The 17,564-nt window shown below is 50.9% G+C and overlaps 1 protein-coding gene across 9 annotated transcripts in view; it reads right to left on the bottom strand.

Annotated features, from left to right (window-relative positions):
- celf6 (CUGBP Elav-like family member 6) overlaps window positions 1-17,564 on the bottom strand; it is a 781,535-nt gene that overhangs the window by 46,193 nt on the left and 717,778 nt on the right. For all 9 annotated transcript variants that reach the window (XM_038784119.1, XM_038784111.1, XM_038784115.1 and 6 more), the window contains 2 exons: window positions 11,553-11,633; window positions 4,816-4,959 (listed from right to left, as the gene is read on the bottom strand). In XM_038784119.1, the coding sequence (XP_038640047.1) occupies window positions 4,816-4,959; window positions 11,553-11,633 (225 nt within the window). The remainder of the gene's footprint in view (window positions 1-4,815; window positions 4,960-11,552; window positions 11,634-17,564) is intronic.

Here is a 17,564-nt window from a genome sequence, read left to right as displayed (position 1 = left end):
GCGTTCGTACCTTTGCACACAATTATCATTGCTGTTGGTCCTCGGGAGAGCCATGCCAATCAAAACTCTGAATCCTAATGTGTTCCCGAAGAATAATAAGAATGGAGATTACAATAAGGGGAGGTGGCACGTGCCTCTCATATATAGCAATCTACCTCACCCTGCTTCCCTCACCCTTTGCAGTTAAAATGTACAGTGTTAAGATCCAACCTTGAAGTCAATACAGAATTACATTTAGGGGCGATAAGGCAGTTAAACAGAGAAAGAGGAACGTTTATTTTCAACTTTTTATGTACACCTGGGGCGGGACCCTCCGATCCCCCCCCCCCCCCCCCCCCCCTCCCCTCCCCCCCGCCGGGCCGTTGAATCGCCGAGAGGCGGCGCGAATCCCGTCCCGCTGGCTGCCAGATTCTCCGGCACCAATTTTTCAGCGGGGGTGGGAATCGGCCGCGCCGGTCGGGGGCCGTTGGCAGTGGCTCCCCCCCCCCGGCGATTCTCCGCTCCGCGATGGTCCGAGAGGCCGCCCGGTTTTGGCCAGTCCCGCTGGCGTAAATCAAACCAGGCCCATACCAGTGGGACCTGGCTCTGCGGGCGGACTGCGGAGTCCTTGGGGGGGGGGGGGTTGCAGGGAGATCTGGCCCCAGGAGGGGGGGGGGGGCCCTCGGTGGCCTGGCCCGCAATCGGGGCTCACAGATCCGCAGGCGGGCCTGTGCCGTGGGGGCACTCTTTCCCCTCCGCGCCGGCCGCTGTAACGGTCGGCCATGACCGGCGTAGAGAAGAATCCCCCTGCGCATGCGCTGGGATCACACCAGAACACACTGGCGCTCCCGCGCATGCGCCAACTCGCGCCGGCTGGCGGAGGCCCTTCGGCGCCGGCTGGCGTGGCGGCAACCCCGCCGGCGCCGGCCTAGCCCCTGAAGAGCGGAGGATTGCGCACCTGCCGGGCGGCACGATGCCGACGGGGTTCATCCTCGCCGCCGGTACGGTCCACCTCGCCGGATAGCAGAGAACCCCGCCCCTGATGTCTCGAGGTGCTCTGCTGTCAATGAAGCACTTTCAACGAAGCAATGAAGCTCGATACTGTTCTAATGAAGGAAACACGGCATCAATTTGTGCACAGCAAGATCCCACGGACAGACGTGATAATGCCCCAGATAACATGTTTTCGTCTTCGTTGATTGGGGAGACCGGGGACACCGGGGTGAATCCTGCTGCTCTTCTTCAAACCAGGGCCAAGCGATCTTTTACACCCACCCAGATCTCAGGCAAAAAATAATAATCGCTTATCGTCACAATTAGGCTTCAATGAAGTTACTGTGAAAAGCCCCTAGTCGCCACATTCCGGCGCCTGTTCGGGGAGGCCAGTAGGGGAATTGAACCGCGCTGCTAGCATTATTCTGCATTGCAAGCCAGCTATTTAGCCCACTGAGCTAAACCAGCCCCTTTTTTCAGCACCGACACTAAAGCCCTCCCTCAGCACTGCACTGGGTTATTAGCGTCGACCTTTATGCTCAAGCCAGTGGAGCAGGGCCTGGCTCCAAGCCTTACGATGTTCAGGCGAGAGACGACCCACCAAGATGCAGAGGACCTGCCATTTAAATTATATGGAACATGCAACACACAAAAACAGTCCATTCGGCCCCATGGATGCTTGCTAGAGTTTATACTACTCACACTCCTCCTCCTCCCCTACTTCATCTGACTCCATGAGCATATCCCTCTACCTAAGCTTAAGCACAATTTCATGACTTTCCCTCCGAGCGGTTGTAACCTTTCAGCGCCAGGCGGTTACGTATCTTCGGTGGGAACTGCTCATCTATTCCCTCCTTTCACAATCATTTAACCATATTTGTATGAGGGAAATGCCTTTCAACGCCAGTGGGCAATTCAGTTTGATTAATAATTTCTGCGTAATTTCACATTAAATCTTCAGTGTAACTGTCCAGTTGCACCCACCTGCAAGTTATCTTAATATTATTACTGTATGCCATCAAAGTGGCTTCTTCCAGTCATCATCATCTCACTTCCACATTATTCTTTATGATGATGAGTACACCAGTCAATTCGATAAGCTTATTGAAGTTATTTAGAGAAAATGACAGCCAGCTACGATAAACTGTAATTTAATATACGCGCCCTCATATACCTCTTGAGGTGCTCCATGCACCTTTTTCTGTTGAGATGATATTTACTAGAAGGTTGGGAGTTTGATCTGTGCTGATTTGCTGAACTCCACTATGGCTCAGGCGAGGCGTGAGGTTGAGAAGGCCGGGGCCTTCATGAATAACCTCAGCCGGTGCGGGGATTGAACCTGCGTTGCTGGCCTTGCTCTGCATCAAGAACTAGCTGTCCAGCCAGCTGAGCTAAACTCGCCTCCACCTCCCCCCCCGCCAAAGCTCGGAAGCGAGGGAGGTGTGACATCAAATTACTTTGAATCCCACACAGATCCAGCCACTCAACTCAACTCGTCAAGAATGTTTCAGGCAAGCCTTCTCCCACTCTCTATCCATTGAACCCTATTAACAAACCCTTCTATTCCTGTGACCCCCAATGTGCTTATCCAGCTTCCCCTTCAGAACAGCAATACCATTGGGCAGCACGGTAGCATAATGGTTAGCACAGTTGCTTCACATGTCCAGGGTTATGGTTCGATTCCCGGCTTGGGTCACTGCCTGTGCGGAGTCTGCACGTTCTCTCCGTGTCTGCGTGGGTTTCCTCCGGGTGCTCCGGTTTCCTCCCACAGTCCAAAGACGTGCGGGTTAGGTGGATTGCCCATGATAAATTGCCCTTTGTGCCCAAAAACAGTTAAGTGGGGGTTACTGGGTTACGGGGATAGGGTAGATACGTGGGCTTGAGTAGGGTGCGCTTTGTAAGGGCTGATGCACACTCGATGGGCCAAATGGCCTCCTTCTGCACTGTAAATTCTATGATCTATGTTCTATGATCATTCACCTCACCTACCCCTTGCGTTGGCACATTCACATTCCCGCCACTGTCTGGAATCCCCCATTAGATTTATCACGAGACGACCTTACGGCTGCCAGCTTTGGAAACTGACAATGACCATCAGCTTATGATCGCTGTCTAATTTGGTTGGGGCGGGGAGGGGACTCGAGCTTGTATGATGCCCTGCTGGAACGTGAGCCTGTGTGGAGTGGATCAGGTTGAACTGCGTTGACCTTCCCCCCCGCATCTACCCTGATTAGCCTCACTGGCTCAAAGGGGGTAACAAGGGCAAGTGATTGGAGAAGCCGTGGGGAGCCCAAGGACCCGCTGTCCATTCAGAAACCGAGGAAAAACCGGACAGTAAATTATTCAGGAAGAAAACGGTTTAAAACCTACAAGTGGTATTGATGGATTTCAGGTTATGAATCAGTGTGGGAACCAGGACCACAGTTTTATAGACAGATCTATGACACCCCCCCCCCCCCCCCCCCCCAATCTCTTATCAAATGAGGTTCTGCATCAGTTGTGGAACCTTATAAAGTTACCCCTTCCATCGCATCTCAGTCCATTCGCTTAGAAATAAACATTGCCTTCCCACCTGAGCATTGATTGTTTCTTAACTAATTCAGGAACAATGCATCCACTGAACAACCTAAAAGGCCAATTCACCAACTGATCACTTGTTATGTTAAAGAAAACGTGCGGTAGACAAATCCGTCCCATTCCAGGTGGAGAGCGACGCATCAGGGGTCGCTCTCGCTGCCACCCTTAACCAAGCAGGCAGTATCGTGCAGGCGCAGGCAGGCTCAGTTGTAAGCTGATTAAATTGATGCGACCATCAATCATTCAGAGACACGAGTTGAAGTAAACTGTGGCTTTAATCGGCTTACAACTGAGCCTGCCTGCGACTATACTGAACTGAGGACGGTCTCGCAGGACTGCAGCAGTTGTACTCCCTAAAGGGGGCGGAGCCTAGGGCGGAGCCCTGTACATGCTCCTCATCACCCCCTGTGGGCAGAGATGCGCAACGGCTCACAGATGGGGCCCACAGGGACAACAGTAAGGTACAGTGTGAATTACCAGTTACACATTCACCACAAAATTACTGCTTGTTTGAGCTTGCACCTCCGTGTTCCGCTACTAACAATGTTTTGGAGTCACCTTTTCTTAAACTGTTTATTGCCTCCTACACCTCAGTCAGGCTTTGCCTTTTAATGCTCTCCTTTTGAGCTTTTGAACTTTCCCAGTCTTCTACCTCAGTCTTCCGAGGCCTCTGCTAAATGTTAATCCCCGATACCATGAAGGAGACTACGCTGACTGGTGCCAACGTATCAATGCACGCAGCCCACTTTTAATCAAGCTAGTGCAATTCTCTCATATTTGCCAGGCTTAGAAAGTTATTCGAGACAGTTCATCTGACGATATTAACAATGGCGGAAATGTTCGTAAAAGAAATGCACATTAATTTGAATACGAACAATTGTATTTAGAGGCTCAGATGGCTGCTGATGCGAAGTTCTTAAGTGAAACAGCACCTTGTCTATCTTTCTTCATCACACCTCTTGTTCGCTGAAGCCCTGATTCTAGTTATCTTATACTTAACGCCTTCAATCGCCCAATAAAGACTCCAGTCAAAGCTGCATTAACAGAAAATCCTGCAGGATTGCAAACATTACCAAGCCCGTAGATCCTGGCAGTGCCCTCGGTCTCTCTTTTAGCCCCCACATTTCAAACATAATCACTGATCCGACCCCGATTTTGATCATTCCTCCCCCCCCCCACCCCACACGCACCCTCACCCCCTCCCCCCCCCCACCCCACCATCCCGCAAACCCCCGCCTCCCCCAGTCAATAAGGGATTTCACTCACCGAAGCATTTACTTTGGTTAGTGGCACGGTCAACAAAGACTTTGGCAGAGATGACGTTGCCAAAAGGCATGAACATCTGCATGAGCTCAGCATCCCCAAACTCCTGTGGCAGATGGTAGATGAACAGATTGCAGCCCTCCGGCCCTGAAGGAAGACAAATAGCGCCATTAGATATTTACAGTATCCAAGTGCCAAGGTACTCAAGATTAAACCGTTCCACATCACTGCAGTTTGAAGAACGCAGAGGCGAAGGAGTAACTACCGACTTGTATGCCTTCCCGGTGGGCATAATTCATCTGCCCAGAACCAAGGAGGGTGTCCCATGTCATAGTGATTTATCTGTGGAGCAACCGCTCTATTGGAACAGCTTATCTCGGATCCATTTGTAAATAGTGGCTGGCATTATCTTCAGACAGATCAACCATGGGGGTGCCAATCCTGTCAGTTCGCACTAATGATGAGTATACGGCATATCTCAAGCATAGTGCTTTGGACATCTAGGAATAGAATATGCATTTACTCTTGGCTGTCCAGAGAATCCATACAGTGCAGAAGGAGGCCATTTGGCCCATCGCGTCTGCACCGACTCTCTGAGAGAGCACCCCACCTAGGCCCTCTCCCTCACCCTTTGCCCATGGCCCCACCTAACCGGCACATCTTTGGACACCACGGAGCATGGCTAATCCACCTGACCTGCGGACTGTGGGAGGATACAGGAGTACCCGGAGGAAACCCACACAGACACGGGGAGAACAACTAATATTGAAGTCCGTGTTATGAAATGAACGGGTTGGGGAGGGGGGGGGGGGGGGGAGGGGGGGGGGAGGGGGAGGGGTGGGGGGCAACTACCATTGGACCATTGGACAAATCATCCAGGGAGGCAGGTTCATACTCGGAGATGCACAGGTTAAAATCCCACACTGGAAACTGGTGCAATTTGATCAATTAATTAATATATCTGCTACTCTGCTATTTAGACATAGACATAGACATAGAATTTACAGTGCAGAAGGAGGCCATGCGGCCCATCGAGTCTGCACCGGCTCCTGGAAAGAGCACCCTACCCAAGGTTAACACCTCCACCCTATCCCCATAACCCAGTAACCGCACCCAACACTAAGGGCAATTTTGGACACTAAGGGCAATTTATCATGTCCAATCCACCTAACCTGCACATCTTTGGACTGTGGGAGGAAACGGGAGCACCCGGAGGAAACCCACGCACACACGGGGAGGATGTGCAGACTCCGCACAGACAGTGAACCAAGCCGGGAATCGAACCTGGGACCCTGGAGCTGTGAAGCGATTGTGCTATCCACAATGCTACCGTGCATTTAGAAACTTGTGAACTATGTGGCTGTCATCGATTGTTGTAAAAACATATTTGGTTCACTGATGCCCTTTAGGGATCTGCAGTCTGTACCTGCCCTGGGTCTACATGTGACTCCAGACCCTCGGCAATGTGGTTGACTCTTAAATGCCCTCAGGGATGGGCAATAAATGCTGGCCCAGCCAGCGACGCCCACACCCCATGAATGAATAAAGAAAAACACAGATGCCAGCCACACTGGCCCTGCCCCCATTGGTCAGGGCCCTGTGCCGAGGCACAGTATATTCGTTGTAGGTCTTCCTCTGGCCACGACCACTCACACACTGAGAATGAATGAATCGTGCTTCTGGGTCACCTCTAGCTGCCCTCTGGGTACACTTGCGTAGGTTTGCAAAGAGGACGTGGTTATGATTACGACTACCATTAGAAGGTCTGCTAGTCTGGCTCTACAGACGAATAATGACCACTTGATGATTAATGCGATCCGTTCTCAGTAGCAATTGGTGCCCTCATGTGAAAGATATGGGGGGGGGGGGGGGGTGGCTAATGTTATGTCCCCAAAGGGCACACAAATTGTCTCATTTCTTGACTATGCCAACTCGGGTGGGAAAAGCCTTCCGGTGGCCCTCTGCTTTTCTTATAAACGCCACCGACATTACGGTCGGGATTCTGGTTGTGAGTCGGCCCGGTTACTGCTGATAGCGAGGACGGAGAATTTGGCGCTCAGCCAGATCTCTCAGTTACTACGTCACGTCATGAGGTGGGGGGGGGAGGCGGTGAGGGATTCTTTCCTACATGGCTGGCCCGCTAATTATATTAAAATGTTCAGACCGATATTCCAATTGGGTTCCCGTCATCGCACGGCGGGAACCCGGTTGCATCACTGGCGAGGAGCGGGGACAATCGAGGGGGGGAAACTCACCGGTGTAAAAGCCTTTGTGGACCCCCCCACATTGATTCACCTCCCTCTCCGCCACTGCCGCCTCCCGAAAATGGGGGCTGAAAATCCCCCCCAGCCTTTATTCTGTTCCCCTCAACTGACATGACAACGCCCGTTTAATATGCTTCGGGAATGTAGGTTTGACTGGAACCCATTAAAATGCCGGGTTGTGCCGGGGAGAGGGCAGGGCAGTGGGACTAACAGGGAGCCAGCATGGGTTCAACGGGCCAAATGGCCTCCTTCTGTGCTGAAACCCTACTTTAATTCCATGTTGTGACTTTGTGCACGGGGATCATTCCCCAATTATAACATGCTCCTTAAAATGGTGGACAGAGGCCACGTTCTGCATGTCGGAAATGGGACAGTGTTGAGGCAGGGAATCAGGTGAGGGTTTTTAAAATGGAATAAGGTTGCTTCATGCACCATTGCAACATTTCAGAAACAGTTCAGCCTTATGGTGAAATGCGTATAGGCATATCTGTGTATAATTATAGAGTTGTACCAATGTATATATCTGTATAGAAGAGCACTGACCAACACATGTGGGACAGTTCTGACATCCCGCCAGCAGGTGGAACCAGACACCGACACAGACATATATATATCGGGGGACGGACAGGAGGCGGGCACTTGGCAGTAGGATGTACAAGGGGAGAGGCATCTCCCTCCACGGTTTTACAGTAACGGAGATGAAATTCATGGTTACCATCAAGAATAAACACTTGTAGCAATCATATCTTCGTGTTCCATGTTCACCTTCATGATCAACTAAGCAACCGAACACAACAAGCCTTTTCACAAAGATTTTTGACAAGTGGCACATTCAAGAGAATTTAGATAAATTGGTGAATGGGTAAGCAAAGCGTCGCTGTGCTAAAGGACAATCTTCTTCTGTCCTATGTACATCGACCAGCCGATGTTCAGGTCATTGAAAATGTCTTCTGAAATGGTAAAACAGGACTGTTCAATTCACACTTTCAGATGACCATACATCCGTGGAATCAACGCAACTTATAACAAGTTACTGCTGATGGTATGTTAATTGTATTGCTAAGATACAGAGGCGCAGGGAATTGTTCAATTAAGTGCTGAGAGCACTTACAAAGGGAGACTGCTGGGACACTGGGTTGCTGGGTAGGAAGTAAACATATTTAATGCTGCATCGTGCGAATAAACAAATCATCAAGAAAAGTATTAATGTCTAGTTTCATACTTCACTGAGTGGCTTGGGATTGAGGTAGCAGTCCCTGCCAGCTCGACATTCCAGAGGCATTTCAAAGCACCAATTTTGGAAGGAACAAATGGAACTGATTACAGCACCACCATGAAGTAGTCGAAATGATTATCAGTCGCATCAGTGCCCCTGATGATGCGCAGTCATTTTGTGTAAGTGTGGCTGGCCCCTTGATTCAATATGTTTATGCTCCAAAGCATGTGGTCGGACTCAAATCCACCCTCTTTCTCCTCAATCTTCCTCCATTCACTGTGAATCCTTGACCTCAGCCGGGCTACACAGGAAGAGGGACAATCAAAAAAAAGAGCGTTCAATCTGTGCCGCTCATTCTCGGCTGCCTCCAACTTGTCGCTGGAGAGAGTTGGGAACAGGCCACCTAGCTGCTCGAAAACGATTGGATGACAAGTGGACAACCCTTGAGCGAGGGTGAACTGCTAATGCTGTTCACGAACCACAAATATAAGCCAGTCGTCTCGCAATGGTGTTGGATACAGCTTGTCTGGAATCTTTTAAGTTGAACTGATTACTGGACGTAACATAATACCAAAAAGCCAGGCTCTGTCATGACAACAGGGCCTAATTGAATTATTCGTGAAGGACGAGTTATGGTCACTTCATGAGTGGAGATATCTGTCACGCCAGATAACATATGCACTGTAGATTTTCCGCTTACAGAAAGCTGTACATTCCAAGAAAAACTCTCCAATTTCAGTTTATCATGCCGCTTTGCGACCAACAGTTCCCATTTCTGCTGGGGTTTAACCACCTTTCGAGTCATTTAAATTAGGGCCTGTTTCTCACAGGCACTTTTAAATTGACACTAAAACACGCTTTTATGTCAAATAACCATCTTTAATTCACCAACTGAAAACCTGAATTGAAATTTTAAAAAACAGCCTTGCAGCCAAAGATGGCTACCCCAATTTGCATCACTGCGCGTTACACATTTCAATCCATTGGGCTGGTAAAAGCATGTCTGCATCGACCTATCAAAGGGCAATGACTTGAGTGAACCTTGGGTGGGATTCTCCGTGAACCGGCGGGGCGGGCAACACTGGCGGGAAGGAGTGGCATGAACCACTCTGGCGTCGGGCCTCCCCGAAGGTGCAGAATCCTCCGCACCTTCAGGGGCTAGGCCGGCACCGGAGTGGTTTGCGCCCCATTGGCCAGAACAGAAGGGGCTTGGTACTATGCGGAAGGGCCTCCGCCGGCCGGCGCGAGTTGGCGCATGCGCGGGAGCGCCAGCATGTGCTGGCGTCATCCCAGCACATGCGCAGGGGGTTCATCTCCGTGTCGGCCATTGTGGACTGTTACAGCGGCTGACACGAAGGAATAGAGCGCCACCACGGCACAGGCCCGCCTGCGGATCGGTGGGGTCCGATTGCGGGTCAGGCCACCGTGGGGGCACCTCCCAGGGCCAGATCACCCCCCCCCCCCCCCCCCCCCCCCAGCCGAGGACCCCAGAGGCAGCCCGCGGAGCCAGGTCCCGCTGGTAAATACCTGTTATAATTTATGTCGGCGGGATCGGCCGTAAACGGGCGGCCACTCAGAGAATCACCGGGGCGAGGGGGCGCTGCCAGTGGCCGCCGACTGGTGTGGCGCGATTCCCGCCCCCGTCAAATCCCCGGCGCCGGAGAATTCGGCGGGATTCACGCCGCCCCCCCCTCCCCCCTCCGGCGATTCTCCGACTTGGCGGGGGGTCAGAGAATCAGAGAATCCCGCCACCCGTGTCTCTTGCTCCCATTGGCAACGCATCAAGGCGATCAATTGGCTGAGGAAACCCACGGGGACTAATCGCTTGGACAATTGGACCCCGGCCAAGAGGGATTTCTGGACATGAACTCATCGAGTTATAATGAGAATGCATTAAACCCAATCACTTGAACAACAGGACCCTCACTGTGAGAGGTGGCTTCCGTGACATGAGCCGATTAAAGTTGCAAGGGGGACTACACTCGTGATGACCACTCTCGAATCACTGGGCTTGTTCATGTGACAGGCCCACCCTTGGTGTGTTTAAGAGGGCAAGCAAGCTGAGACACTGATGTGACAAGATCTGAATGGGGTCGTTCCTTCCTCTGCCTCTCCAACCCGTCTTGCAAACTTTGAACCTGGTCTGCTGGCCATCAACAACCAGAAACGCCCCTGTTGCTGACAGAGACTTTGTAAAATTATTTAATACAGCACTGCCGTCTCCAAGACAACAGGCAAATCAGCTGTCTACATCATCATTTTCAAACTCAGGATCGCGACCGGCGGTAGAAAGCAAGTCACACGTCCCGTACACTGACGTCACGTGTTCTGGGTGTGCAGGCGTGAGCTCCAGAGCCTCTGGTGAACAACCCATAAAAAATAAGCTGAAAACAGGAACAAAGCAGCATAAAGATCAACTCTTAAGGTGTGGGTTTATTAATTGTGCCACTGCAAATCAGGATGCAAAGCTCATGCGTGTTATATGCAGGGAAGTACTGGCAAATGAATGATAAAAACCCTCAAAACTTCAAAGGTGAGTTGAAGGACAAACCTCAAAACTTCACGGCGCGTTCCAAATCAAGGCCGCTTGATTTTTTTTCACCGGAGGCAGTGAGAACTTAAATCGTCAGCTGAAGTCCATGGCAGAAAGGCAACATTGAATAGCAAAGCAAGTGAGATCGTGAGGACCAAGCATGCTCACTTGCCGCATTAAAGGGAAGTGAAAATGGTGGGTCATGAAGTTCTGGCAGCAGGGTCACGAAGGTGGGCTGGCGGGAACGGGCAGAAAATTCCTGCCTGTGTGTTCCTTGTATTTTGCCGGACTCGACTTTGGCCAACTTATCCTTCCCCACTCTGTAATCTGTTTCTGTACATCTGACCTGTTATGTGTGTGTGTGTGAGGCAGTATTTTATTATATTACTTAAATCGGTTCAATGCAATAAAGAAACCTCTTTCTTTGTTCAACTCAAGAAACCCTGACTGAGTGGTTCCTTTAAGTTCACAGCATGTAAATATTTAAGTACCCGCTAAAGTGGCAAGCATATCCTTTACAAAACACTAAAGATCGTTGCGGTCAAACGAGAAGGAAAAGAAGGGAGCCAATTCGCCTCTCCTCACCTGACTATAACACAGGAAAAACACACCTCTGTTGACATACATCGTACGCGGAGTCTTCTTTTGTCGGGGTATTTTGAACAATGCTGTTTCAAAAGTGGCAAGGTCACTGAAGTAAAATTAGGCAAAGCTTCCTTTGTCTTACCTTCTCTCTGCTGCTGAGGAATTATGGGAGGTTGCTGTGGGAACGCCTGACTAATAGGAGCATAGGCTGCTGGGTACGCCGCTGTTGGGTTGCAAAAGAAGAAGTCAGTCTGGTAACTCGTTTAATTCCATCTGCATATTCAAATTGTGCAAGCAATCAGCTCAATTAATTTGGTCACTAAAGAACAGGGCAGGAAATATCCAAAAATAGTGGCACGTAACGCGGTACTTTAGAGCAAAGTCTGGGACATCCTGTCATTAGAAAATGAAGTTCAATCGCAACCAGGACGCAAAAGAACGTTTGGTTCAACACCAATAATACCATAGCCCAAACCCTGTCCTAACTACAAAATCCAGAGGCCAAACAACGGTACTACAATATCCCAAATCCTGTTTCAATTAAAAAAGCCCATTGCCTTCACAGACTTTCCCGTTTATTCCTTGAAAAATAATAAATTTAGGAACCCAATTAATTTTTTTTCAATTAAGGGGCAATTTAAAATGGCCAATCCACCTACCCTGCACATCTTTGGGTTGTGGGGGTGAGACCCACGCAGACACGGGGAGAATGTGCAAACTCCACACGGACAGTGACCCAGGGCCGGTTTCGAACTCGGGTCCTCGGCGCCGTGAGGCAGCAGTGCTAACCGCTAGGCCACCGTGCCACCCTTCCCGTTCATTCCTTACTTTGGTTCTATATTGTCAAAACAATGCTACATTTTGAAATTGTGTTTCAGAGTTTAAGGTTATTGACAGTGCTTCAATGGGCCTGACAGTGTGCACAAGGTCCTGTGACAGTTATTTGTGATTTTCCTTTGCTTCGGGGACTGTTGGGGACCCTCTCTATCGCCCCACCCCCCACCCCACTCCAACGTTCAGTCATATCTGAATGGACAAGGGTTATTATGTCAAAGATATGTGGCACTGTTGGCTACACATCTGGCATGTTACCACTTCGTGCCCGCAGCTTCCCATGACGCCAATTCATAGTCTCAACCGCAGAGACGGGTGACGAACAGAAGGACCACGGGGGTCTTGGGGTGCGTGTCCAAAGATACCTGAAGGTAGCAAGACAGGTAGATAAAGTGGGATACGTCTTTATTAGCCGAGTTACAGGATATAATAGCAGGGAAGTTACGGTGAAGCTGTACAAAATGCTCGTTAGGCCACAGCTAGAGCGCTGTGGGCAGTTCTGGTCGCCACGTTCCAGCCCAGGAAACATCCTGGTGAATCCCCTCTGCACCCCAGCCCTCGCGGAAGCCCCCCTGGCAAGCGGCACAGCTCCCGGCCGAGTGCGACGGCGCTGGACAGACCGCTCAGAGTGCACGGTCAGGAACTCGGCCCATCAGGGGCGGAGCATCGTTCTGGTGACACGCGGTGACGCCATTTCGGACAGGGCGGAGACTCGAAAGCCAGCGTCAAACCGGTGCTGCCCCCCCCCCCCCCCCCCCCCCCCCCCCCCGATTTGGGTGTTGGAAGGGATTCTCCGCCTGATTGCCGATTACAATATCGGCGTTGGGCAATTGAGAATCCCACATCTGAGACAAGAGTAACACTGACAGAGGCCTGGGTGCAGGTTACCTGGCTGCACTCCCAATTAGGGAATGGAGCATGGAGCAGAAGGACCTAAACAAGGGATGAATTATTTGATATTGCAGTTTATTTATTTATTTCTTATTGGCAGGAACTGCTGTAGCTTATTTACTTACTAAGATTCTCCCTCGGCAGGATCCTCCGCTTCGCCGGAAGCGCACTCCGCCTGCGGGATTCCCGACGGCGTGGGATGGCCACAATGGCCGGCTGCCAGGACCGTGGATCCCGCTGCTGGCGGGGGTGCGCTGCGTCGGGAAACGGGGCTGGTGGGACGAAGAATCCCGCCCCGACTCTCAGCACCCTGATGCTAAAGGCACTCACACCAAGGCTCAAGAAAGTGCAGGCCGGGGAGAGGGATAACTTGATTACCCGTTCCATAACGCCAGTGAGTGCAGAGTATGCACGACAGGGATTAACCCTTCAGTTCCCCCACACATAACTGCACACCAAAGTGTTTAAGATCAGGAAATTGTTACGGCCAAGTCAGAGGGAATTTGAATGCCAGTGAGGCCAACCGGGTGTGATGTCAAGGAAGCGCTTCTTCGCGGAAAAGAAACCTGAAGCTCAATCCCCAAAAAGCTGCAGAGACTGGAGATCAAATGAAGATTTCAAAACTGAGGTTTGGGCGATTTTGTTCAGTGAAGGGTTAAAAAGGCCGCGGCGGCCTGTGGGCGGGGTTGCGATACAGCCGGCAGCGGTCTGATCGCAGGCTCAAGGGGCTGAATGGTCTCCCCACCCCCTCCCGATGCCTCTGACAGGACTTGAGACATTGTTAACAGACGCTTAAAAACTCCAGACGCTGTCCGCGTTAACTTTTTCATTTCTGATTGAAAATTAAATTTGTGTGCGGATTGACAGGCTGACAGCAGGCTGCTGTCAGACCAGGAATTTTTAATTCCTATTTGCCTCTTTGATAAATAAATCGTGGCATGCCGCCCAGTCAATGCCACTTCTGCCACACAATTATTCAGCACACAGTGCCAACTCCTCCTGGCTCCAGGCAGCGAAGGTGTCAAATGGACTCATAACGGCAACAGACTGTTTTGGTTCCAGTTCTCTTTTCTGTACTGTTGCGATGTGACATTTATTCAGGGGAGGAGGAGGAGGGGGGGGGGGGGGGGGGGGGGGAGCGTTTTCCTTCACTTTATTCTGAGTAAAAATAATTAGGGAATTGAGTCACCAACCCAGCCGTTCATAGGCCCTCGGGTTCAGGCGGAGTGACTGACACAGACTGGAGGTGGTCATGTCAAGCGCTACGCGGGGAACTGGGCTGGATGCACGATGCACAGAAGTGAGCCTGCAATCTGTTCCACGCACCTGTCAGAGAATGGCAGTCCTCGCAGCCTGGACTTAAAAAATCAAACTTTGCTTCTAGCGAAAGTAGAATTCTCTTTATTGCCACTTCTGTTCATCGCCGTGCCCCCTTCTCTTCTTTTCCCTTCTGCAGCGCGGTGAATAATTCAGCAAACGCTACCGCCATTCCCGGACCAGCCTCGCCGAACAGGCGCCGGAATGTGGCGACTAGGGGCTTTTCACAGTAACTTCATTCGAAGCCTACTGGTGACAATAAGCGATTTTCAGTTCATTCACCCCAGCTGGTCCCTGACAGCACGTCCCGCACAGGGGTCAGAGCATTCCGGCCGTTCCCCACCGCCGGGATCTTCCCTGTTGCTGGGGAACACACTGCGGAGCGGGAAGGGGGAGGAGGTGTGGAAAACCCCGCCCAAGATTCCTCTCACCCGTCTCCATCCAACCCTATCAGAGAATCCTTCCATTGATTTCCCCCTCTCTGCTATATCCATGCTGTTTGCCTCAGGTCCTCCCTGCGTTCAGAGGTATTTTTGGTGTAGCAAGCGTCCCGTTCCAGATGAGCATGAGCCGCTCTCATTCAGTGTCTCATTCGGTTCTCCATGTTTGTGTGGGCCTACGGAATGAGTCTTCGGCAGCTATTTAAGCCTGGGAGGCTTGTGGACGGAGATAGATCCAGATTCTCCACCTCCTCACACATCAGTGCATTTTCTATCAAGGATAGGGAATGGAAACTCAGACAGGCTTTCGCCCCCTCTCCTACTTCCAAGGTCCTTGAGGACACTTGGGGTGAGCTGACTGCTGCTGTTGAAGTCAAGAGAGAGATGGTAACCGAGTGATAACTTCACTAATCTAGTTACCCAGTGGCCCAGGTTCATGCTCGAGGGGATGGATAAAGATCCCATCGTGGAAGCAGGTGCAATTAATAACTCTAGAATAAAAAGGTAGTCTCAGTAATGGTGACCATGCATCCTTTCTTCGTCTACTTCTTGGGCAGTCTCTCAGCATCGTTGACTTAATTCCACTACAGGGTTCCGTGGTGGCTGAGTAGTCCGATCCTGGTTCTGCAGACTCTGCCACAGGTTTTGCAGGCGACTTTTGATGAGGGGGGGGGGGACACTCTGGACTCTGCGCCCTCCTTCCACTGTTTACACCTGGCTTCCGCCTGCTCCACCCCGCGACGCTCGTGGCGACTGGCACCTTCGCGGACGCTTTTTCTCCGGTTTGTGCGTTCTCAGGCTGCCGAGTCCCACGTGTCGACGGGGATGTTGCATTTATTTAGGGAGACCCTCAGAGTGTCCTCCTAGCGTTTCCTCTGCCGTCCTGGTGATCGCTTGCCGTTGCGGAGCTCGGAGTAGAGCACTTGTTTCGGGAGTCTTGTGTCAGAATGCGGGCAATGTGGCCCGGCCCATCGCAGCTGGTTGAGCGTGACCAGTGCCTCGATACTGGGGGTATGGGCCTGGGAGAGGACGCTAATGTTGGTCCGCCTACCCTGACAGTGGATTTGCAGGATTTTGCGGAGGCAACGTTGGTGATCTCCGCCACAATAACCTTCCTGGTCGTGAGGCAGAATAGTGAAGCCCCTTTACCCCGCGTTCCGCCTTGGATGCCTTTGTTCAGCTCCCTGCTCCCATTCACTTTCACGTCACTCGAGCTGTTGGCGCTAACTGAGGTTCTGACTTAGGATTTATCCCCTCCAATGAGCTGACAGAATCCGGAATAGCCATTTTCCAGGCTGCAAGAAGCATACCTGGTCGGCAGTCTGACAAATTTACCACTTAGTGACCATCAACGCACTGTGGCATCCGCCCGGAGTGACTCCATTATAAGTCCGGATGTAAGTTCTAATGGTGCTCAGCATTTCAGAATGAGGTGAAGTAGACGGGAGCTTACGGCTCAGTCTATGAGGGGCCGAAGGGCCTGTTCCTGCGCTGTTTATTCTTTGTTTTATCCCCCATCACAACACATAAAGGGTAGTTGAAAACTCGAACTCTCGCTTCCCCCCCTCCCTTTCCCAATACTGAGGAAACTGGGCTAATTAAAGACGGAGATGGATGGATTCGCATTGGGTTAGCATGTCTAACGGTATGGAGTAAAAGTGGAGAGATTCGGTGTAGACAGCCCTGATCTAATTGATTGGTCAAGCAAGCTGAGCATATAAATAGTGACCTGACAGAACTTCACCCACAATGAAAAGCATATGGAACAGAAATGGAGAGTCACAGTACTTGTGCACACTACTGGCAACGTTCATTTAATGGATCAAGGTCAACAAGTCCTTAAATTCTTCATCAAGGTTAGGCACCTCCCCCGACAAAGAGGCTGCCGTATCCTTCCCCCCACCCATCCAGAATGCTTCAGTGGTTCTCGCAATATCCTGTCAATTTAACACAGTATAGATCATTTAAGTTCTGGTAATTCATAGCACAATTATGTTTCGGGAATGACATCACCATTCAGCCAACTTCATAGTGATCTGATGGTCATTGTAATGATGCCATCAAAACAGAACAAGATTGTCCATTTTGGGTGTTTCATTTGCATTTTTACAGGCACTAGATCACTACAGGGTCTCCTCAAGATATTAAGCTCAACTATTCCTTCCACAGTGTGGTGTAAAGTCACCCTGAGATTAATGCCTTGCGATTGACTCTCAGAATCTAGTTTTACTTTTTCTCCCAATCCCGAAAGAGCTGATTCTTGCCTTGGGCCGGGGTCTCACTGGCAATTATCCCAAACCATAGAACATAGAACATAGAACAGTACAGCACAGAACAGGCCCTTCAGCCCTCGATGTTGTGCCGAGCAATGATCACCCTACTCAAACCCACATATCCACCCTATACCCGTAACCCAACAACCCCTCCCCCCAAACCTTACTTTTTAGGACACTACGGGCAATTTAGCATGGCCAATCCACCTATCCCGCACATCTTTGGACTGTGGGAGGAAACCGGAGCACCCGGAGAAAACCCACGCACACACGGGGAGGACGTGCAGACTCCGCACAGACAGTGACCCAGCCGGGAACTGAACCTGGGACCCTGGAGCTGTGAAGCATTTATGCTAACCACCATGCTACCGTGCTGCCCCATCATTGTTCATCTATGAA

This window comes from Scyliorhinus canicula, chromosome 24, assembly GCF_902713615.1.
Source record: "Scyliorhinus canicula chromosome 24, sScyCan1.1, whole genome shotgun sequence".
NCBI classification, from domain to species: Eukaryota; Metazoa; Chordata; class Chondrichthyes; order Carcharhiniformes; family Scyliorhinidae; genus Scyliorhinus; species Scyliorhinus canicula.
This window is presented reverse-complemented; position numbering and strand designations above follow the sequence as displayed.